Source organism: Pristis pectinata, chromosome 31 (assembly GCF_009764475.1).
Source record: "Pristis pectinata isolate sPriPec2 chromosome 31, sPriPec2.1.pri, whole genome shotgun sequence".
In the NCBI taxonomy this organism is placed as follows: Eukaryota; Metazoa; Chordata; class Chondrichthyes; order Rhinopristiformes; family Pristidae; genus Pristis; species Pristis pectinata.
Window position 1 is genome coordinate 2,269,926 of NC_067435.1, and position 25,125 is coordinate 2,295,050.

The following is a 25,125-nucleotide window of genomic DNA, read 5'->3' on the forward strand; positions in this document are numbered from 1 at the left end:
ACATGTCCCGTGGAGTGGTCATATCTCAAGGAAGTTTACACCATCTTAAAGTCACACCACTTCATCCATGCAAGGTTCTCATTCAGAATCTACATAGCTATGGTGTAACACAAGGCAGCAATAAAGGCAAGGAGCTGGATTTTCCAATCCATTAGCAAAGTTTAGTAACAAGGGGAAATTATAATGCCCCACTTGCTCATAGAAGACAGAGGGTGGTGGTAGATGGAGTGTATTCTGCCTGGAGGTTGGTGGCCAGTGGTGTTCCGCTGGGATCCGTTCTGGGACCCCTGCTCTTTGTGATTTTTATAAATGACTTGGATGAGGATGTGGAAAAATGGGTTAATAAGTTTGCTGGTGATACAAAGGTCGGTGGTGTTGTGGATAATGTAGAAGGTTGCTGTAGATTACAAAAGGATATTGATAGAATGCAGACCTGGGCTGAGAAGCGACAGATGGAGTTCAACCCAGAAAAGTGTGAAGCGATACACTTCAGGAGATCGAATTTGAAGGCAGAATACAAGGTTAATGGCAGGACTCTTAGCAGTGTGGAAGAACAGAAAGATCTTGGGGTGCATGTCTATAGATCCCTCAAGGTTGCCACGCAGCTTGATAGGGTTGTTAAGAAGGCATATGGTGCGTTGGCCTTCATTAGTCAGGGTATTGAGTTTAAGAGCCTCGAGATAATGTCGCAGCCCTATAGAACTCCTGTTAGACCGCTCTTGGAGTATTGTGTTCAGTTTTGGTCACCTCACTATAGGAAGGATGTGGAAGCTTTAGAGAGGGTGCAGAGGAGATTTACCAGGATGTTGTCTGGATTGGAGAGCATGTCTTATGAGGATAGGTTGAGTGAGCTAGGGCTTTTCTCTTTGAAGAGAAGGAGGATGAGAGGTGACTTGATAGAGGTGAACAAGATGATAAGAGACATAGATCGAGTGGACAGTCAGAGACGTTTTCTCAGGGCGACAATGGCTAACACAAGGGGACATAATTTTAAGGTGATTGGAGGAAGATATAAGGGGGATGTCAGGGGTAAGTTTTTTACACAGAGAGTGGTGCATGCATGGAGTGCACTGCCAGTAGAGGTTGTGGGGGCAGATACATGAGGGACATTTGAGAGACTCTTAGATAGACACATGAATGACAGAGAAATGGAGGGTTATGTGGGAGGGAACGGTTAGATAGAGCAGGATAAAATGTCAGTACAACATTGTGGGCAGAAGGGCCTGTACTGTGCTGTAATGTTCTATGTTCTATAAGGTGAACAGTACTGTGGAGGAGGATAGAGGAATTAATCCCACCCAAAACTGAAGGGGCTGGAGGTGGGATGCAGAACTCACTGACGGAGGGTGAAATGCAGACCCATGCCCTCATCAGAGTTAACCAGTAAGTAGATGAGCACGGGTGGTGCACCAGGGGAGCTGGTCTCTGTAACAGGGACCCTGAGACCACCCCATCTGTTTCACTTCCATCCTTCTTTGTCCTCTGCCACTCTGCTCAGTACGTGACTCCAGACCCACCACTGTGGGTGACTGGAACTGCCTCTTCAGTCCAGGGGCAATTAGGGATGGGCAATAAATGCTGGCATCACCACAAACTGTGAGAAACTGAACAAAACACAAAGCCAGATGGGAAGTGGGGTCAGTCTCAAAGCCGGCATGGACACAATGGGCCGAATGGCTTCAGTGCCGGAAACGTATCACAGAACATAGCCGGGTACAGGCCCTTTGGCCCACCATGTCTGTGCCAACCTAGATGCCAATTTAAACTGATCCCATCTGTCTGCACATGGTCTGTATGCCTCCATTCCCTGCCTGTTCATGTGTCAGTCTAAATGCCTCTCAGACATTGCCTGGGTATCTGCTTCCATCACATCCCCTGCCAGCAGGTTCCAGGCACCCCCCTACCCCCATTCTCCATGTAAAAACACAACTCATATATCTCCTTTAACTTCTCCCCCTCTCACCTGAAGCGATGCATTCTAGCATGACATTCCCACCCTGGGGAAAGACTCTACTTACCGCCTCCGGGCACTGCAGAGATACCTGTATACCAAGCACCCCCCATGGTGGCATGAGCTGGCCACCTATTCCCTCCGCCGAGGCCACTGCCTCCGGGGAGGGGGGGGGGGGGGGCGCGTCTCCCATTGGAGACCGTCCACCGTGCCATATCATGGGAACTGCCCCGGTTCTACCGAGATCTGATGCGGGTATGGGGTGCGGTGTCGTGCGGCGAGCGCGTGGTCCCTCCCCCTCCCATCACGGGGGCTGCCGGGGGGGTCCCGGCCGCACTGGCACCCGCACTGCCAGAATTGCTGGTCGGGCCCAGGGCCAGACGTCTGTCTCGGGAGGCAGCCCAGCACAACCTGAGCCGCCTGGGGGACATGCCCACGGTGCCGTTCCGTGAGGCTCCGAGGCGCTTATTGTACGGGCTGCTCCTGCACACCTTTCACTTCTTAGCCCTGGTCTGCCGGCCGGGCACACCGTGGCGGGCGGAGAGGGGTTCCCCGATGGAGGTCTCTATACGAGGGAGTCCTCCTGCTGTACGTCGGGGACCTGGGATGGAGGGTGCTGCACCGGGTGGTACCGTGCAACCGATTCTTAAGCCGGTTCACTGATACTCCGGCCGCCTGTCACTTCTGTGGCCGGGAGGAGACGGTGTACCACGCGTACGCAGAATGCCAGAGGCTGCAGCCCCTCTGCCTATCTGAGGGGGCTGCTGCTTAAGTTCTGGCTGCACTTTAGCCCGACCATGTTGGTCTACGGCCACCCGGTGCGGCGCGGGGCTGAGCGTTGGGGAGGTCTCCTGGTGGGTCTTCTGCTGGGCCTGGCCAAGCTGGCCATCCATGGGACGCGGCGGCGGGCAGCCCAGGGTACTGGCCGGTCTGCCTGCCTGCCCGTCTTCCGCGCTTACGTGCGCGCACGGGTGTCTTTGGAGAGGGAGCACCCTGTCTCCGCGGGCACCCTGGCGGAGTTCCGCGCTGGGTGGGCTCCTCAACAGATAGCGTGCGTCGTGGACGATACCAACACGATTTTGATATAAAATATCGGGTGTTGCGGTACCGGACGTAGTGACGTATGTGTGCTTTCGCGGTGTCAGTTTACAATAATCTCTGAAGTTATGTAGTTGATTAGATGATCCTTTCTGTATTAGATGTATACATTTGATATTTGTAGTCTTTTGTAGTGCTTTTAACTAATAAATGTTTTATACAGAAAAAATACTCTACTTACCTTCTCTATGCTGCTCATAATTTAATATTATATTCCCAATATATATCTTTGACTGCCAGGAACCCTCGGTCCCGTGTCCCAATCCGCGACCTCCCCACCGACTCTCCTCCATCACACATACCTGACGGAAAGAATTGTCCCAACTCGGACCGTTCTGAATGAGGGGCCACGGTGTGAGAAACGTTCCTTCGGAAAGTCTGGGCAAGAACCAGAAAACCAAACAGGTTCTGACTTCACTTCTGCACGACCAGATGTGGCCTCGTGGGGATATTAGAAAAGCTCCTTAATTTAACATCTTAATACATAAACCACAAATCTTCCCCCTGCCTATACAGAGCGACTAATTCGCAGTATACTTGCCCCGGCGGTGTTTTTAAAAAAATTCTTTACTCTACATCTGCCCCAAGCCCTTCTCTAGTTAACGCTTTGAAAACACACTGGTGGGTTTGATGGCCAAAGCTTCATTCCCCTGACTTCTTTCTCTTTTTTTGAAAAGAACGTTTTGAACTTGGTGAACCAAGTTTTCTCCCGAACTACGCCCGTTAATTGAAGTTTACAATCGACCTTAAATTAACTATTTTTGTAAGCTTCCTGCCTGTCATTTGTGTGTGTGTGTTTGTGTGTGTGCATGTGTGTATTTGTATGTACATATATGTGTGTGTAAGTGTGTGTGTGTGTGTGTGTGTGTGTGTGTGTGGATACGAGTGTGTATGTATCGGTGTAAGTGTATGTGTCGGGGTGTGTGTGTGTGTGCATGTGTGTATATGTATGTACATATATGTGTGTGTAAGTGTGTGTGTGTGTGGATACGAGTGTGTATGTATCGGTGTAAGTGTATGTGTCGGGGTGTGTGTGTGCGTGCATGTGTGTATATGTATGTACATATATGTGTGTGTAAGTGTGTGTGTGTGTGTGTGTGGATACGAGTGTGTATGTATCGGTGTAAGTGTATGTGTCGGGGTGTGTGTGTGTGTGTGTGCATGTGTGTATATGTATGTACATATATGTGTGTGTAAGTGTGTGTGTGTGTGGATACGAGTGTGTATGTATCGGTGTAAGTGTATGAGTCGGTGTGTGTGTGTGTGTGTGTGTGTGTGTGTGTGTGTGTGTGTGTGTGTGTGTGTGTGTTTCGCCTCGGTGTAAATGGATGAATGTCTGTGAATATCCCGGGTGGTGGTCAGAGAGCCGGCGTGATTTAAACCATGTGAGCCCGTCCAATTCTGTCCTCGGCAGGAGAAGACATCTCAGAACCTTGAGCTACCCTGAGCCCAAGTTGTTTTACAGAAACCTTTTTACCAGACTCTCCCATAACTGTTCCAGATTCCGCTCCCTGAGACAGGGACTGGTTTACATCCTATTTCCTTCACTCCCCGAAGAACCAGGACAGTCGAGATCCCGGCGCAATCCGCTATCCCTGCCCAATGTACCAGGAGGGTAACATCTCATAACACGTAGGTAAAGCACACTGCTCTTTCTAATCCCAGAAAGCTGAATCGATCACCAGCGCAAACTCCGAAATGGGACAGATCTTCCCGCGACTGCCTCGTCCCCGACACTCTCACCGGCACAAACTTTGAGCCTTTAATAATTCTCCCTCTGTTGTGCTCTGTCCAAAGTCACACAAACCCTCAATCGGAACGCATGCTCTAGTTCTGACCAACGATTTCATTTACATTCTCCTTCCGCACCAGTGCAACATCAAACATTTAAATTTCGTCACGACAACCCAAGACATCTTAACTGTAGAACTCAGCAGTGAAAGGAGCAATAAATCTCATGTTATTGTTTTTTACAAAAATATCTTAAAGTTTACGTTGTTATTGAAATGTTTAAGATCACTTTTCAACTTCAAAAATGTACCTCGCGCAGTTGGGGTTGCAGATCGTATAAAATATTTGATTTAATAAACTGGATACAATAATTTTCGGACATAAACTATTTAGTATTGATACATTTTAATTGATGTAAAAAGGCGTGTAAGGCTATGAAAATACCTCGGACACGAATAAAAATAACTTACACGGTACAGTGCCTCTGGAAATGCTTCACCTCCAACAATAATTAAACACGTATTCATTTGTGTTTGTTACAATATTTACACAGATTAATGTACAGATGATTAATGACTGGAGATCAAACCATTCATTTTGTGTTCGCGATTGGCTTCCCAAAAGTCCTTTGCCGATACGAGTGAAGGCTGGGCGATTCTCTCTCGTTAGTTTTCCATCTTCTGAAACAAAACACAGCGAACACCGCCATTGCAATACCACAGTTTAAAGTATACACAGTAGTTTAGTATAAAGTATACAAGTTTAAAGTGTAGAGTCCACGGGCTGAGATTACTAATTTGTAAAGTGGATCCTAAATATTATGACGTTGGCCATATTTTTTTCCAACTTGATTTTTTGTTGAGTTAATTCAACTTGCATTTAAGGTGAGATCGGGCAAGTTCAAAGCAGATGTGCGGGACAATTTTTTTACACAGAGAGTGGTGGGTTCCTGGAATGTGCTGCCGGGGTGGTGGTGGAGGCAGATATGATAGAGGTGTTTAAAAGGCTCTTAGATAGGCACATGAATGTGCAGAGAATAGAGGGATGTGGACATCGTGTAGGCAGAAGGGAGTAGTTCAGGTAGGTGTTTAATTAGTTCGGCACGACATCGTGGGCTGACGGGCCTGTCCTTATGTTCTGATACAACTTAATCCCCAATTGTGCGTGTGACAGTGGCCAACACGTTCTGTATCCCTTGGCCTGAACTGTGATTTCACCCATCATTTTGCCCGGACCCAGATACCTTCAACGTGCAGATATACGTCGGTCGGTGAATGCGGTGGTAATTGACCGCCCTTCGCTACCCACACTGAACTCGAGGCGCGAGTTCATCTTTGAATCCCTCTACCTCGGAAAGAACGCCGATCCCGTCTCAGAGGAGGTAGTTTTAACGAAATGTCTTTGCTGTAGCAGCCTGCTGGCGTGTGCAGTGACCTGCTGAGTACTTCGAGAATGTTTTGTTTTAATTCCTACTGACCTTAAACACCAGCAGTAACGTATGAGGAGTTACAGGGGGCATTGGGGTTTGAAGGATGGGGGATAGTATCTTAAAAGGGAAATAGAAAGGTAGAACAGCACGCATTGGCTGTTTTCTTTCAATCCACAGAAGGCAAAGGGTACTAAGTAACACTCTCACTTGTCATAAATTGGGGTGTAAGCGACCCTGAGAGGTGGCGACACGGTGAGAGTGGAGGTTCTACACCACCAGACCTCATTTAAAAATAAGTGATCTCCCATTCGACCCAAAAGTGAGGCGAATTGACTTCTTTCCCTACAACGGGCGGCGAATCTTTGGAACTCTCTTCCTCAGTCTTTGAATGGTTTGAAGGCGGGGCAGATGGATACTTGATTGGAAGAGAAGTGGAAGGTTACCGGGGCAAGAGAAAAGCCAAGCTCAGTTATAGTCTGGTCAGTCACCATCTCGTTAAATGGTGGAGCCGGTTTGGAGGCCGAGCGGTCTCCTACTTCGCGTGTCGGTGTGTATGTCCGTTTGTGCCCGCCTTAGATCTTTCACGCTTCCTGATCCGACTGCCTCTCTGGTGTCGAATTCAACAGATAATCAGGCCAGAATTTCCCGGATTTATTTCCCAGGACTTCTCGGGTGATGGGTTTTAACGGTTCGATTGACCAGGTGAGGTTTGGAATTCCTTCCCTCGTTTTAACCAACAGGTTGTACAGGAGTTAATGAACTGACCCAATCCCCGGCGTCTCCGCTTTTCCTCAACCTCATCCCACCCCTGGACCCGAGAGCACCTCATTCACAGTCCTTACCTTCGCCTTGAATTAACTAAATCAGGGTGATTAAATGTTTCAACGAGCAGCTAACAACGCACATCACAGCTCTCCCGCATAAAGCCGAAACGGGCGGACAAAACCAACCCCTTTAGTAATTCGTCTTAAAATAGTCATTTTTCTGTCTTCCAACATTGAATTGTGAAATTTATCATTGGAAACTGGTTCCCTCTGAATTGAATATGTTGACCAGTTAACTCAGGGGCTGGTGGAAACTGAAATTAAATCAAATTCCGTTCTTGACACCCGGAGAGTAAGGTTTGATATCAGTTTGGGGGTGGGGTTCTGTAATTCCAGAGGCTGTTTCTCGGCGTTGTCAAACACTTTCTTACTTTGTTCAAATGTGGGGTTGTTGTTGGGTCGTGAGGCAAGTACCATTTGTCCAGTTGGTTCAATAGAAAAATAAATAAAGACCCTATGCGCGGCGGGGAGGCTGACGTGTTTACAGCCAGCGTTCGATCGCACTGCTGATCGTAACAGGTGGGAGTGGAGTCACTTTGGAATAAAGTGCCACCGATGTCCTTTCGAAAACCCTCCCAAATAAATGAATCAAGGTTATGATGAAGGCTTGAATTAAATTGTGGATTCGCATTGAAAACAGTAAGACTTCACAAAGGGTTTTGCTCCGCGCCGTTTAAAATAAAACATGAATCTGATCATTTTAGTCCAACTTCAGAACACTGGAAATTTCTCGCGTGTTTGGAAAATGAGCCCTCCACCAAAGGCAAACGGCAGGAAGGGAATTCCTTCGAACAAACTAATCAAAGGGGGTTCAGATGAATGTACTTTGGATTTGGATTCCAGTTCAAGAAAACGAGGATGGAAGTTCTGCTTTTCCTGCTAATTTTTATCTCCTTTTCATTTAACGTAAATCCACAAACAAGAACGTTTCAGGCGGCGGGGATTGCTCAAGAATAGGTTGAAGTGTCTTACCTGAACGCCCAAGGCTCCTTCAATAATGACGGTTGCTGAGTTGGATAATTTTGTTTGCAAAGTTCGCTTCCTGTTGCAAACGGTCATAATTTATGTTTAACAAGTTGTGCGAGGGCGAGAGGAGAGCGGAGATCACAGGCAGAACGGGGGCTTGTCCTGTCCTTGGGTAGAGGGGCGGCGAGGTGGGGCTCATGATGCTGTCTATTGAGAAGGTAGAGAGCGGAGAGGCAGCTTCCACCTTGACTGTCGGACGAGCTGGAGAAGAGGGGCCCAGGGGTGGCGGCAAAGGTTTCCCGGTCAACTCACTCCCTTGGATAAGGGCGGAAAGCGAGGGGAAGACGCCGGTGGGATTCGTGATTGGACAATGGTGATGGAAGGCCAGAGTAGGGTACCCGGTGTTGGGAATCTGAAGGCCGTAACCATAAGGTCCGTAGCCGAATCCTGGGATGAGGCTGCCGTGCTCCCTCAGTACCCCGATCTGCTGCTGCCTCTTGAACCTCTTCCTCCTTCTGAGGAAGCTCCCGTTGTCGAACATGTCGGCCGAGTTGGGGTCCAGGGTCCAGTAGTTGCCCTTGCCCGGGTTCCCCGGCTCTCGGGGCATCTTGACGAAGCAGTCGTTGAGGGAGAGGTTGTGCCGGATGGAGTTCTGCCAAGCGGGGAACTTGTCCCTGTAGTAGGGGAACCTGTTGCTGATGAACTCGCAGATCTCGCTGAGGGTCAGACGCTTCTTGGGGCTCTGTAGGATTGCCATAGTGATTAGGGCGATGTAGGAGTATGGGGGCTTCACCAGCGGGTTCCTGCTCGATGCCTTCACCTCCTGCACGCCCGCAGCTGCCGAGGACGAGCTCCGAGCCCCCTCCGAGTCCCTGTCTCCGGGACCCTCCTGTCTCTCGTTGCCCACCACGTCGATGTCTGTCTCTCGCAACCCGAACGACCTCTCAGTCATTTCTGACGCCAGAGTCATCGCCAGTTGGACAACCGGTCGTCTGCACGTCTCCGGGGCCGCCGCTACATGGAACAAAACTCCAAGCAAGAAGAAAGAAAGAAAAAAGAAACGAGATAAAACTTTTTTAAAGGACACACAGACACATCCAGGGAGGGAGAGAGCCAGGCACAGATCCAGCCTCGGAAGCTGCCCTCAGCCCAGCCCAAGGTGAGAAAGCATCGGCAGCAACTCCGTTGTCCTCGCAGTTTGCCTTCCTTCCTCGGGGTAACAGGCCAGCGGGCTGTGAAAACAACCCGCCTCCCACTTTAAATGCCCCAGATCTCCGCACCGACAGGGTGGCTGACGTCAGCCAGGAATGCGGAGACTCGGGAGCCTCTCAGCACCAGAGACTGGGCAACAAATCACACGCCGCTTCCCGACCTCACTGGCAACTCCGCACATCGCCCCGACACCCGCGCCCGATGGCACCTCGCCCCGTTACTCCCCTTCCGCCGAAAACTACCAGCGACAACGGACTAGGATTCATTCAGTCTCGATTTCAGATCCCCCAGACTATTTTAAAGTTAACTTCATTTGTCCATTAACTCTGATCGAACAATATTTTATACTCCTCGAACAATCTCCAGTTAAATATAAACAGCTGCATACTTTTTGTCTAAAACGACAGCTCGATTTTTGTCGTTTCTTTACCCACGTTCCTTTTCCGGCAAAAAATCGCCACGATTGCAAACTTATCAAGAACACAATCACCAAACCCTGGAGACTTTGCCACACTTTGAACCAGCCGTACCAAACTCGTTTCAAGTTTGCTTGAATCAATTTCTAAAGTGATGTCGAAACCTCTCTTTAAAAGGTAGCTATTATCTTTAAAAATAAATCCAACGGATAAAAGAGCTTGCGTCTGGGTAGTAAGCAAAATAGTTAAAGACAAAAACACTTGTAATATTCCCAACACTTAATTGAGAAATCCGGCCAGTATATCGGTACCATGAACACTCCTCGTTATTTCTTTTTTTTTGAACTATTTATTTATTTTTGTAATTTATAGTAATTTTACGTCTGTGCACTGTACCGCTGCCGCAAGACAACAAAGTTCACGTCAGCTAAGTCAGTGATAATACATCTAATCCTGATGTATCAAATACTCAGTTTTCTTAATAACTGGAAATGTGTAATACTTGACACAATCATCCCTTATTACATATAACCTCCCGACACACAGTCTGGACAGACAGACACAGACAACAGACAGTGATTTACACTCGTGGTGAAATTAGTTCTGGCCCCGGAGGTTTAGAATATGTAACGAACGAGACAGAAGCTACTGGGACTAAGTGTTGGAAGAAAGAACATGCGTTGGGAGATTGTTGTAAAGTCTTGGCTTGAGTCGGGATCTCACCGGCAGCTGTGAACTGCCTCTGCCTGCTCTCTGCCACTGAAGACACAGGTTTGGTTTATTGGGATCGGACTCCCTGAAGGTTCTAACAGCGTCGCAGTAGGAATTTCAGGCTGGGAGCGGTTGGGTGAATTTGGATTAATTTAATTACTGCTTCCTTTCTACGTCGGGTCAAAAAAAGCGGCGACCACCCTCCATACTTAAATATACAATAGCTTGCTCGGAGAACGTGCGGGTGAGGATATGGGCCATATTGTTGGCAGTGGTGTGAATCTGTGCACTGCCAGTGAATCTAAAACGATCGCCTGATATTCCTTTCATTGCTGTTGTAGTGAAAGTCGTTTTTGTTGAAACGAATACACCTGTTTAACAGTCAGGGTTATTTGTGGCATTGATTTTTGGCGGCGTTACCAGTTTTAATTTCACTCGGCTATATTTATTTCCCTGATTCATTTACCTGTCTTCCCCCGTCAGACCAAGATTTGCCAGCACTCGCCACTCGAATTTCTGTCTGTTTATAAATACACATTCAGCGACCTTGCTTTGATGGTCGGGGTCCTATCCAAATATCGCTGGTTGCAATTTGTCGCTTGCTTTAAGTCTGAATTGTTAGTTACCGATTGCAATCAGGGGTATTATTAATTATCGGGCGTATTTCTAAATATTTAGCCCCACAAGCTCGTCAGAGTAAGTAAGCAGATCCAAAAAAAGCTTAAGTAACGAAAAGCCCAATTATGGAAATATTCAGGGACCGGTCGCGGGTCTGAGTAACACACGTAGTATAATGTCCAAATCAAAGTGAATGAATTCAGGAACCCCGTGAACCTTTGAGTCAACTATTGAGGAAATAATTATTTTGGACGATATGTATAACCTCAATTGTTTAATACATTTCTCTACAGTATTTTTCTATATATTAAACGTATAGTACAGACATTGTCCATTGATTCCCACCGGTCGATGTCTGTGCTTGTGCTCCGCACTCACTTCCACCCTCCCCTATCCGTCCGAGCTGACGGAGTAAACTTCTTCAATGCATCTCACAATTTACTTCAGAGGTAATGAGATCCAAATTCCCTCCAATCTCCAGACAAAGACAGTTCTTGAATTTCCTCCTGGGTTTATTACTTGCACTTGTGGGGTTTCGTTAAGATTCACAACTGGGAATATCTTCCACGTGTCTACACTGTTCAATGTTGTCACAGTCAGGTCAGCGTTCTCTACTTCACCTCTTTCTTATGTCTCTCATCTTTTGTTGGTTCATCTTATTTTCTACATCCCCTCTCTCTCCTATAAACTGGTAACTTGGTTTATTATTGTCACATGTACGGAGGTACAGTGAAAAACTTTGTTTTGCATGCCATCCATACAGATCGTTTCATCACATCAGGGCATCGAGGTAGTACAAGGAAAAACAATAACAGAATGCAGACTGTAGTGTTACAGTTACAGAGAAAGTGCAGTGCAGGCAGGCAATAAGGTGCAAGGCCATGACGAGGTAGATTGTGAGGTCAAGAGTCCTGTGTATTTTCCACAATTAAATAAAACCTTGGTATTTTGTTTGTGTGGAAAGTGATGTATTCTAGTCAAACTTTGCAAATACTCAATGGTTTGCTGCCTGGGTAACTAAATGTTCCCTGTGAGAACCCCAAATGGGGAGAGTACTGCAGTAGAAGAACTGCAGATCATTGTTACACTAAAGGAAGCTATTTAGTCCATTTTACCTGTGTCAGTAAGCATAGGGGACAGGTTTAAGCCTCACAAGAAAGCAATACCCTGACTGCCAACCAAATAGACATTTCTATAAGGAAAGTTGCAACATGGATAATGTATCAGAATTATCTTCTGCAACATAACGGTACGATCTACTTTTAATTCAAAGTCATTTAATTAAAATTAAGGAACCACTGAACACCACAGAGGATCAGTCACCACATTGCCCATGCTTTTCAGGAACAATCTCAAGCTCATCTCACAGCCTACTACATCTGTAATGACTGTACAATCATCCATTTGAAGATATACAGCCTCTGGCTAAACCACTCCATGTTACAAAATATACTGTAATCCAATAACCTTATCCAGATGTGGAGAGCCAGTCTCGCTAGCCCGAAGCACTCAGCTGTCCGGTGGAGATGGCAGAGTTCTGGTACAGTTACTCTGGCACAGTGAGGGAGACCCCATCCCAAAATCACCCCGACAGCTTTCACTGTCAGCTAAGACCTGCATCTAGTTTAGCCAGTTGCAAAGACTGTGTGGAATTTTAATAATCTTTTAATGTTTTACATTTAAAAAGTTATTACAAATGCAAGTAACTTAAAGATAAATAAAAAAAAGTTTTTAAATATAAAAAATAAAATTAACTAAGATACCTAAAACCAATTACAATTAAAAACACTAAATTAAAAATAACACAGAGTGTTAACTTCCCTTCCCAGTGCCTCCCGATCCTTTGCCTCACAATCCCCACTGATATCAAAGGGATTCTGTGTCTGACCTTTACTGATGTGGGATCCAAGAGGTGGTTCCCTAGTGTCAACCTGGAGAACCTCAGCAAGGATGGGATGAGCTCCTCCACTGGAAGTCCAGGTCTCGCTCCCATTTAACTGGCTAAATCATGGCTGTTCCTTGTGGAAACAACAGCCATTGGATGCTGATCATTCCTCTTGGAACCAGTAAGATTCTGCCCATTATCCTGTCTTGTTTACATGGTGGAAGCTTGCTGTGTATGAATTGACAGCCAGATTCCTTACGATTACTCCACTCCCAGCAGTATTACATTGGCAATAAAAGTGTTTTGGAGTAAATAACTGTTAGTCTTCCATTCTTTTCATTGAAGTTGATTGTGAGACATGAGTGAGGGTTCATTAGGTAGCAGAGCTCCCACCTTTTACTCACTGTTGTCCTGGTTGTTAAAACAATCCTCCTGCCTCAGTAACTTTTCCACAGTGGCAATTTCTGGCATCTTCAGACTTCCAGGGATGCAACAGCTGGCCAGCACTTCCACAAAGTGACTGCATTTGGACACTTTCCTAATGTTTCCTCATAAATACTGTCAGAACCCTGACAGTCTGTCTCACAGACCACTGGATACTGATTAGGCAAGTGCATGGGCTCCGTGGCACACTAATGCTTAACACACTCAGCTCAGATTTCTCTCTGTGCCATAAGAGATTCCAATCAGGACCTAGAGCAAGTAAGGGATCTGTTGTTCAAGTTCAATCATAATCTTTCAGCTAGCAAGGAACCCTATCTACCAAGTTGGCACTCTGGGAATCTACATGTTGCTCATGATGTTGCTCTGCAGATTGTTTGCAGTCTCCCAGAGACTGGATCTGGGAGATTGCAAACAAAATTAAACCTCAAAATCCTTCATTTTGTTCCCCTAAATAAGTGGGTGAAGTGACACTGAATGTTTCTCCATATGTAGAAAGTATCACTTCATATTTTATTGCACTTACATTCTTTGAGTGAATGCAAAGCAGTTTTGGCTTCTTATCAACATAAACTGTGTGGTTATAATCCCTAAATAAATTAAGCAAGCAGCGTGAGACCATCTTTGGAAGAGATGCTGTGGAAACACAATTTGAATTTTATGGCAGCTTTACTGTAGAAAAATGTCCCAAGGTGCTTCACAGAGGCACGGGGAAAGCAGACACAGCCAAATAAATTATTAAGAGAAATGGCGAAAGGGCTGTGTTTGTAAAGAGAATCTTAAAGGAGAAGAGGGAGGTGAGGAGACAAAAGGATTTTCAATCTTCAAACCAGTTCCACAGGACCTAATTAAACTTGGAAACTTATTCTTAATTTCTCTCTGAACCCTTTCTCAATCACTTCTTGACTATTTCAGAAGTTAACTGGGAAATTGTGACTGTACCAGGAGAAGGATGAATATGAACTTAATATGAACTCTTTCTATGAGGAAATAAGTCGCAAACTTTCACCCTCCTGAATAACACACTAAAACATGACATATGATCTGTAACCCAGGTGCTGCTGGATGAATTATATTATGGAGATAACTCTCTGTTACTTTAAAGTGTTATTATCTCTATTAAATTAAATATTAAGTAATTATTTCAAATCTGTTTAACGAAGAAGAAAGCAGACAAGTTACTTGTGTGTAAAGGAACAAAGCAAAGCTACATAGTGGATATAACTGGGAAAATGGTAAAGGAAAAAATAACAGGACTTAAAATACATAAATTTCCAGGATGTTATTATTCCACCCCAGAGATTTAAAAAATAGCTTGGCATATGTAAGGTGTTCTAGTTATAATTTTCCAAAGATCTTCAATTTCAAAAGTAATTTTTAATGAAAGGTCACTGGCCTGCATGATTAACTCTATTTCTCTCTTCACAGATGCTCCTTGCCAGCTAATTGTTTCCAACACCTTCAGATTTTTATTTTGAAGTCAGAAGTGTCCCTGCATTATCTAAGAGAAGGGGGCAAGGATCTGCCAATTTCATTCATTCTGAGGAAGTTGCTGGAATTCATAACAATTTGTGAATGATAATTATTTCTGAATTATTATACATTATTGAAAATTTTTAGATATGTAGGAAGTAGGAGAGAGATTAGAGACATAGATAATCTACACCGAACAGTGGAATATACTAAATACTGCTCCCTTATGATTTGTGCTGTGGTCTCAGATTCTCACTGTATATACCAGCCACCACTGAAGAAAAAGAAAGAAAATGGAAGTTTGCAGATGATGCTAAATATGGAGTCATGTTGAGTTGCATCATTGAACACTGGGAGAAACAAAGGGATGCTGAATAACCAAGGATAAGAACGTGGCCTCATACATTACTGGGCAGAAATTTGAGTTCATCTACATTAGATCCAACAAAGATGTCATAATTCTTTCTAAATGGCGAGAAAGTAGAAACTAATATTAGCAAATCCATCAGATTTTACTCTGTGGAGATTACTTTGCATTCTTTATCAAACCTTATTATTACAGTGGTGTAACAGAACACCCTGGGCACCCTTTCCTCACACATGAAACAAATAACTCCATAACTCGTGGTGCATTACTGCATTCAGTGTGTGGAATGCTGTGTTTGTCCAACACATTGCATCATTTTCCATGAGTAATAGAGCTTTGAAAGGTAGTGGGGGTAAAGTACGCAAGACTGCATGCACAGTGAAGCTGGATGGGAACAATAATCAGAGGTAACCTGCCAGTTTTTAGCACCCTTCATTTCCAAGTCTCTAATATTAATAACTGGAAAACCAGCTACATCATGAATTTTGCACACTAACCCCCCACATCTGATTCTGTTGTCATTGAACAATAACCTAACAAAAGATGGAAGCTTAGGATATTTACTCTCAAATGTCCTGTTTTTCAATAAAAACTTTTTCTCCCATCAATTGACCTAATTATAACGTTGAACTAGCATCAGAACATTCTGCAGCTCCTTCTGTTCCTGGTTTATGTTGTTTACCAGTGATTATTGGTTGCATCATGGTCTGGTACGGCAATTCAAATGCACAGGAATGCAAGAAGTTGCGGAGAGTAGTGGACTCAGCCCAATGCATCACGGACACATCCCTCCCCACCACTACAGGAGGCGCTGCTTCGAGGAGGCAACATCCATCATCAAAAATCCCCACCATCCAGGCCACGCCATCTTCTCGCAGCTACCATCGGGCAGGAGGTACAGAAGCCTGAAGTCCCACACCACCAGGTTCAGGAAAACAGCTACTTCCCTTCAACTATTCGGTTCTTGAACCAACCAGCAAAACCCTAATCACTACAGTTTAGCAACATTGTGACCACTTTGACCACTTTGCACTAAAATGGATTTTGTTTTTGTTCTAATTGTGTTTTCTTATAAAAATTGTGTATAATTTATGTTTATTTTATGCTTTTCTTGTGAATGCTGCTTACATGATGCTGTGTGCCTGTGATGCTGCTGCAAGTAAGTTTTCATTGGACCTGTGTACACATGGACTGTGCATCTGACAATAAACTCGACAGTGAACTCAACTTTGACTTTGTTAATTCCATTAAGCAAGAAAAGTTGAGATGCAGGGGTATGACTGCTGGTAATTAGTGCATTAACCATGGTAGTTAGAGGCTTGGAAGCAGAAGTCAGTGGGACAGGGGAGCTTGACTCAGTTGGTCATCCTTCAGCCTTGGTCACTAGGTTGTGAGTTTCAAGTTCTGTTGCAGAACATTATCCAGACAGACCATTTAATGCAGTGCAAAAGGAGTGCTATACTGTTGGAGGAACTGTTGTTTGGAGGAGATGTCAGACTAAGTGAATTGGCTCTGTTTAATATAAAAGGTTCCAGCGTACAATTTGGAAAAAGTATAAGATTTTGTCCTGTTATCCGGGCCAACCTTCTTCCTTAGTCTATTCCCCCCAAAATAAGACAAAGTTGTGGTATGCTTTATTTACTGATTGTGGCATCTTATGTTCTGCTCTGGCTTCTGAGTTATGAAAATCCAAGAGGAAGAGGCACAATTATACTGGTTACAGATCCTATGATCACCACTGCATATAATTAGACAATGCAGACTTTCAGTGAAGAAGTGGCAATTAGCTATCAAGTCTAACAAAGAGTAACGTTACCAGTCTAGTTAATCCTGAGAAGGTGAGTTCTATTCTCAGCATGAGAATATGAGAATAACCTATTCAGTTAAAATTCTGAAAATATAAAGCTGATATCAATAAAGTAAGGCAACTCACCAGTACTTTCTATGGGCATCTTGGGATGGATTAGAAATTTCAACCTTGCCAATGTAAAATCCTCAGAACTGTTTTTATAAACAGAAGACTTGTGTTTTGTGAAGACTGCGTTTAATTTCTTCATTCATGAGATGGGGACATCACTGGCAATACTGATATTCATTGTCCTATCCGTCATTGCCCCCAGGCTGAAGAGGTAGTTAAGAGTCAACCATATTGGTGGGTCTGAAGTCACATATAGTCCAGACTGGGTAAACACAGCAGATAGCCTTCCCTGGCAAGAACCAACTGGGTTTATACACCGATGCAGCAGCTTATTTGTTGTAGTTACTGAGACGAGGAAATGTTGAACTTGAACACGATAGGTCTCCAGTGACTCAGTTGCTATGTGCTCCTATCAAACGGACAAGGAAGATCTCAGATTCTGTCCATGGTCTATGCTGCTTTTATAGAACTGGAGGTTAGGTCGCTGTGATTAGATCCAGTCCTCCGCAGCTAAGAAGACAACATAAAGAATACTCATTGTTGATCTGCTGCCTTTATCACTGTCCTTTCAATGGAGATATGGGTGGGTGTGGAATTGGGCTTGGATGGGTGCCATAGTGAATAAATAGCCAGCTCAAATTAGTACGGTTCCCTGGAACTTTAATCTGATATGGATTGGATTCAACAAGACAAAAAGGGCAGAATGGGTAAACAAAAAGGGATTAGAGAACATCTGCAACAATTAGAATTGTATTTAGCGGGATTTATGGACATTGCAAACAGAGTAAGTTAACCATGTTGATGATACGGCATTTGAGATGGTGAAGGTATAAAACAGTTTTATTCTCCTGCAATGGTTTACATGATGGAAAATAATCCATTTTCCTTCCTAGATGCCAAACAAATTGGAAATCAAGTTGAAATAATAATAATTGCCATTGAACACTGAATAATCATAAAACAAAACCAAAATGCAGATGGAAGACATCCAGTAGCATTGAAGAAATGAAAGAAGACTGGGAGGAGTTGTGAATGAAGTGTTTCACAGCTCATTACAAGCAGGACTAGCAACCAATGACTGGAAAAACAACTAATCCTGTTCCAGATTTTGGAAAGAAGGTCAAAAGCACGATCTTAAAAATTCCAGGACTGTTAGCTTAACCTCTGCAGCAGGAAAAACATTGGAGTCCATTTTAAAGAAAACAATTTGTACTTAACGACAGTAAAAGCAATAATTGCAAACTAGTGTGGGTTTATGGAAAACAGTCCATGCCTTACAAACTTAACAGACTTTTTTCTACTTCATAGAATTCTTAGAGAAAGTAGTAGAATTGTGTACGAAGTGAAAGAGTGGTATTTAATAACTTGATTTTCAGAAAGTGTTTGATAAAGCCACTCACAAGGGACAAGTGAAACCCCAAGGATGAAATAGTTGGTGTTTATTGGGAAATGGTTTATCTGAACCAAAGGGAACTTGTTGCCAGTTAACTGCTTTCCATCATTGTGCCTCATTTAATTGCTGCCAGTCACTTAATGTCAATCATTTGGTAACAACTAATCAGCCAATCGTTGCCAGTCAATGGGAAAAAAAACTGCAGATGCTGAAACCGGAAATAAAAACAGAACATCTTGGAAAAACTCAGCAGGTCAGGCAGCATCTGTGGAGAGAGAAACAATAATGCTTGCAGTCATAAATAAAATGCTGGAGGAACTTAGTAGGTCAGGTAGCATCTATGGAGGAAAATGGACAATCAACATTTTGAGTCAGGACTCTTCATCTAGTCTGAAGGTAGAGGGGAGATAGCCAATTAAAGAGGTGAGGGGAAGGGGTGGAGCAAGACCTGGCAAGTGATAGGTTGCCTCCCTCCCCTATCTCCCCTCTTTCTTTCAGTCCAGATGAAGGGTCTCAACCCGAAGTGCCGACTGTCCATTTCCCTCCACAGATGCTGCCTGACCCACTGAGTTCTTCCAGCATTTTGTTTGTTGCTCCAGATCCAGCATCTGCAGTGTCTGTGTCTCCATGTTTTCAGTCAGTTGCTGTTAAACAATTGTCACCAATTACCTGTGACAGACACCTAGCCAGAGCTACACCATTACCACGGACCTTTTTATCTCCAACCCTCCTCGCTCCTGTCCCCAACAGTGCTGGGTAAGTTAGTAAGGTGGCTGACCCATCCTTCACCAGGACTGATCCAAGATGGGACACAAGGGAGAACGTTGTTGCCGTTATTGCAGGGACAGGAGTCAAGTTCAAGTCGAGTATATTGTCATATGCACAAGTGCGCTGAGGCACAGGTGCAATGAAAAACTTGCTTGCATCAGCATAACAGGAACGTAGATTCAACAACAACACACAGAACATAAATTATACATAAATTGTATATAAAATGTCCAAGACAGTGAGGAAAAAGATTATGTAAAACAAGACATTAGTGCAAAAGCACAATTAGGAACAAGTCCATGGTAGTGCAAGAGGTGGCCCATAGTGTTCCATTGCTGGGGTCAGATTACTGTTGTGTAGGTTGGTTCAAGGAAGACAAGTTTGGGCAGGACTGGGGTGGGGGTGGGAGAGAAGGGCATAGTATTTGGCACTGGTTCCTCCACCCGATCAGGGTGTTATAGTGGAGATCTCAGGCCATAGTGTCTTGTACATTATGCTCCAATGTTGTCAGCTTATAGCCATCCCAGGAGATGCAATCGGAAATCTGCTACCAATTATTTACTACAATAGTTGTGCAGAAACGTTGCTGTTCATTTGCTGCAACTGTTTAAGATTAAAATAATGCCCAATTTTGATAGCGGTTTTTGATTATGTGCTATGGATGGGAAAGAGACCAAATTTTACCATATTGTATTAATATATAGTGCATTATAAAATAACCAGAGGATAGAGGAAATCTTTGGCAGGTCAGCACATACAGTTCAGGTTTCGGAGCAATCTCTTCAGTCAATTTAAAAGCTAAATACTGCAGATGTTGCAAATCTGAAACAAAATAGAAAGTGCTAGAAATGGTCATTATCAGGAGGGGGAAACCATATTGGCCCAAAATATTAACTCTGTTCCTTTCTCCACAGATGTTGTTTGACCTGCTGAGTGTTTCCAGCATTTTCTGTTTTATTTCTTCTGTTAACGTTCTCCCTCTTCTGCAGGGTTTCAGAGGTGTTCATTGTACAGCGCCCTTACTGAAGGAGAGCACCCACATCACTTCACACTTCACTAAGTAAGAGGCAACAGGCCAAACAGTGTCAGATTTGGGACTTGGGCAACTTCTTAAGGGAAGAGAGGGAGGTGAGAAGTCCTGGGGAGGGAAATGCAGAGACAACATGAATGTAAGAAAGAGGAACTAGAATTGGCCATATTAACCTTCAAAATTGGCCCCCCCCATTCAATAAGATTGTAGCTGACCTTCTTGTTCTCAGTTCCACTCTCCTCTCAATTCCCATAACCCTACAGATCAAAATCTACCTCTCTCGGCCTAGAACATATTCAATAACTCTGCAGACACAGGAGGCTGCAGATGCTGGAATCTGGAGCAACAAACAATCTGCTGGAGGACCTCAGCGGGTCAGCAGCATCTGTGGGGGGGGAAGGAATTGTCAACGTTCACCGCTCCCTCCCTCCCCGACACGGACAACCTGTCCGTTGCCTTTCACCCTCCTCAGTCCACCAATCAGCTCAGACTCCTGTCTCACCACTCCCCTTCTCCTCTCTACACCGGTCATCTCGCCTCTCCACTCCCAGTCCTGAAACGTCGACAATTCCTCTCCCCCACAGATGCTGCCTGACTCGCTGAGTTCCTTCAGCAGATTGTTTGTTGCTTCAATAATTCGGCCCCCACTGGGTGAGGAGTTCCTAAGATTCATGACCTCTTCAGAGAAGAAATTCCTCCTCATCTCTGACTCACTCCCCGTGATTACTGGAGACACCAGGTACTAGTGAGATGAAGAAAGTTGAGAGTGTACGAGAGGTCAGGTAAAGGGTGCAGAGACAGTGAAGGCATGGCCATGGAAAGATCTGAACATCAAGATATGTTTTGATACCTTGAGGGCAATATTTCTGTGGAAATATTTTATAATAAGATGTCACATGGTTTTCAATAATGTCGTCTCAACTCCTGGATTGTTTTTAGCATAGCTGTGGGGATTTTTTGTTGTTTGGGAACAGAACATCTTTCAGGAATTGATGTCAGCGTTGCCAACTATGTGGTGCACGGCAAATCTTTCCCCTCTGTTCCGCCCTGTCAGTACCTCTGAGGCACTTCTCAGCAGATCACCTGCTCCTCCTCCAGCATCCTTTCTTTTCTATTCCCTTAGCATCTGTCCCAAGGGCTTGGAGATTCAGTACCAGTTTATGGTTAACTACCGGTGAATTCGGAGATGGGCTGTTGCCAGAAACTGTCTCACAAAGGTCATGTTCAAGTCTATTGTCACAGGCATAAATGTAGCGGTTAGCATAACTCTATTACAGCGCCAGCGACCCAGGTTCAATTCCTGCCACTGTCTGTAAGGAGCTTGTCCATCCTCTCCGTGGCTGCGTGGGTTTCCTCCGGGTGCTCCGGTTTCCTCCCACATTCCAAAGGCGTACGGGTTAGGAGCTGTGGGCGTGCTATGTTGGCGCCGGAAAGAGTGGCGACACTTGCGGGCTGCCCCCAGCACATTCTCAGTTATGCAAAAAGATGCTTTTGACTGTGTGTTTCGATGTACATGTGACTAATTAATAAATATCTTATAAATATCTTATCTTATCTTATAAAATTAGCTTTTGGCAGCAGTAGCACAGTGCATTACAAACATAAGTTAACATAAACTTAAATTAACATAGATTGTACATAAATTTCACAACAAAATAATTATAACAACATTAGTGTAAGTTGAGAGAGAGAGAGAAAGAAATGTGGTCCGAGGAAGTGTTGGTGTTTTCAGGTCAGTTCAAGAACCTGATTGCAGTGGGGAAGAAGCTGCTGTGAACCTTGAGTTGGGGTTAGAGCTCAGTGGTAGAGCATTTGATTGCACCAAGGTAAATGTCTTCACTGATTCATGAGTCTGCACATGGCCAGACCTTGATGAAGATTTGGGAGTTATCCCATCAAGACTGCAATAGGAATCCACAACACTTAGTTTAACATCCAGAACCTTCACATAATTTTTACCTGTACGCCACACTATTCCTATCTCAATGAAATTCCTTCATTCAAGTAGTACAGTAGGGGCTCAGGGATTTTCCATCATCTGTCATTAAACCGTGTGGGTTGGTTGGGATTGACCTTGAATGTTTTTTGTTCTCTTGGAGTGGTGATATTGTAATGTTAGCTGACAGGCAAGCAATGGAAAGAATGGGTACATTGTCTCTGCTCCGCATTCTACCTCAGAACACATCGTGTTCATGACCATGACCAATCACACCTGCTTCACCATTCAGTCTTGTTCTCAGCCTCACTTTCCTGCTCATTTGTCATAATTGTTGACTCTTCTACAGGGAGGCATCTGAAAACCTTTCCATTATCTACAAGTTAGTAGTGTGGTAATACTCTCCATTTGTCTGGATGGTTGGTGTTCTAACAGCACTCCACGACAAAAACAGTCGTTGTGACAGACATTCCGTCCACTATTGTCATATTCAGTGCCTCCACCAGCTCCACATCATGGCTACAGTAGGTACAACCACAAAACACACTGCAGGAAATCTCCAAAGCTTCTTTGTCAATAATTCCGAAGCCTGCAACTTCTACCATTTTGAAAGGCAGGCAGATCACTCAAAATCCACACTTGGAAGTACTTTGCCAATGCTTCCTCCTTGCTGGGTCAAGACCCTGGAACATTTCTGACCTAACATACTTTATAAGAATTTATTCCACATGGTCTACAGTGATTCAGAAGGTAGCTCACCACCACCTTCTAAAGACCATTAGGTATGACCAATAAATACTGTCCCTTGCTATGGGTGTCCATATTACAACAACATATTGTCCTGAAGACCTTCATAAAGTTCTAGTGAGAAGATGATATTTTATCTTCTGGAAGGTAAGTTGGAGGTGGCTGTGTCCGGTATGCAGTGTGTTGGAATTACAGAGATGTGAGTGTCCTAGTTCTTTGTTGCTCGTGTTGGAGAGTGAGAGAGGATATACTCAGAGACATGAGTAAAATAGGCTTATATTCTCTGGACCAGAAGAACAAAAGGTGATTTTAGATTCTAAGGGAACCAAGGGATATAAGGTCAATGCAGGAAAGTGATGTTGAGGTAAGATATCAGCCATGATCTTGCTGAATAGTAGAACAGGCTTGAGGGGCTGAATGGCCTACTCAAGCTCCTACTTCTTATGGAAATCACAGAGAATTTATAGAGGGAATCCATTTGGCCAATCATGTCCAGGACAGTCAAAAAGACCTACCCAGTCTAATCTCTGTTCTTATATTCTTTTCTAACAAAGGAAAACATACCTTGCACCTTTGTAGCCACAATTATTGATGCACCCTGCTTTCTGTAAGGATATGTGACCATACACCTTCATATATTCTTGTGGATACGATTTTGATGGGTGAATGAAGTGCGGACTAGAATCCGAACCTAGAACCCGATCAATGATAGTCCAGATCTCATCCATTGTAATGGTCAAACCACATGGTTTGGGCCTGGATTTAAACTGGTAAATTAAATTGGTAAATTAGTTTATTATTGTCACAAATACCCAACATACAGTGAAAAACATCATTTTTCACGTCATCCATACAGATCATTTCATCAAGGTAGTACAAGGGAAAACAATAACAGGATGCAGAATATAGTGTTACAGTTACAGAGAAAGTGCAGTGCAGGCAGACAATAAGGTGTAAGGTCATGACAAGGTAGATTGTGAGGTCAAGAGTCCATCTTATCGTGTTAGGGGACCGTTTGATAGTCTTACAATAGTGGGATAGAAGTTGTCCTTGAGCCTGGTGGTATGTGCATTCAGGCTTTTGTATCTTCTGCCCGATGGGAGAGGGAGAAGAGAGAATGTCTGGGGTGGGTGGGGTCTTTGATTATGCTGGCTGCATTACTGAGGCAGCAAGAAGCACAGACAGACTTACTACCTGATGTTAAATGTCATAGTAAAAGCTAAAAAATTCCATGCTGATCTTCAGTAGTCTGAGACTCCCAGCTCTCTTGATTTTATCCTATAGTCTCCAGCTTGATTCTCCCCACTCCCTCATTTCGCATCGTATTCCAAACCCAGGCGCCACTTGCACTACAGAATTTGTCCAATTGCTCAGGTCTCCCAACAGCAAACATGACTGAGACTTGCTTAGGGAAGTCCATGGGGGTCGGGGTGGCACACTGGCACAGCAGGTTCTCCCTGTGAGTGCAAAGATTTCCTGCCACAACCCAAGGACGTGTGGGTTGACAATTTAAGTGATTACTGTAAATTAGCCCTATTCTTGGTGAGTGGCAAGAGAATCAGTTGATGGCACGTGAGGGAGAATAGGTGTGGGAGTTGGACTGATGGGATTGCTCTGAGAACTAGCATAGACTCGATGGATCAAACAGCCTCCTTCAGTGTCAAAAGGAAATGAGAGATTCCTCTCCCATTACTGACAATGAACGAGAAAGTCATCAGAACATGCAGCACCCTGTCTTACTAATCCCAAGGACCCTAAAAAGTGAAACCTAAAAAGTTACATGGGGACACAAGAGACTGCAAGTGCAGGAAACTTGAACAAAAATACAAGTGGAAGAACTCAGCTGCCCACTGAGTTCCTCCAGCAGTTTTGCTTTCTGACCTAAATGCTAACTTTTCATGAGTGCTTGCCTGACCTGCTAAGTTCTTTTCGTACTTACTGTTCCTATGTTAGATTTTCAAAATCTGCAGTATTTTGCTTCTGGGTCTCTAACCTACTCTTCATAAGAAGAAAAAAAAACTATCTGCCCTTTCAGGAACTTGTCCATCCTCTTCTGATGGACAATTGCTTTGAGGTGCTATTTAAATACAAGTGTTCCTTTGTCCAGCAGCTCTACTTCATTAGGAGTTTGAGGTAATTCGGTATGTCACCAAAGACCCTTGCAAATTTCTACAGATGTACGGTGGAGAGCATTCTGCTGGCGGCATCACT

The 25,125-nt window shown here is 44.3% G+C and overlaps 1 protein-coding gene across 5 annotated transcripts in view; it reads right to left on the reverse strand.

Annotated features, from left to right (window-relative positions):
• LOC127584899 (forkhead box protein D2-like) overlaps positions 1-25,125 on the reverse strand; it is a 145,574-nt gene that overhangs the window by 107,904 nt on the left and 12,545 nt on the right. The window contains exons 1-2 of one of the 5 annotated variants that reach the window (XM_052041881.1): positions 23,479-23,516; positions 8,006-9,028 (exon numbers count right to left, since the gene is read on the reverse strand). The exons of 1 other annotated variant lie outside the window; for it this stretch is intronic. In XM_052041881.1, the coding sequence (XP_051897841.1) occupies positions 8,025-8,969 (945 nt within the window). In that variant the 5' untranslated portion in view covers positions 8,970-9,028; positions 23,479-23,516 and the 3' untranslated portion in view covers positions 8,006-8,024. Of the gene's footprint in view, positions 1-5,383; positions 5,461-8,005; positions 9,255-23,478; positions 23,517-25,125 lie in introns of those variants that run through there. 3 more of the 5 variants (XM_052041876.1, XM_052041880.1, XM_052041879.1) reach the window with 3 other exon arrangements.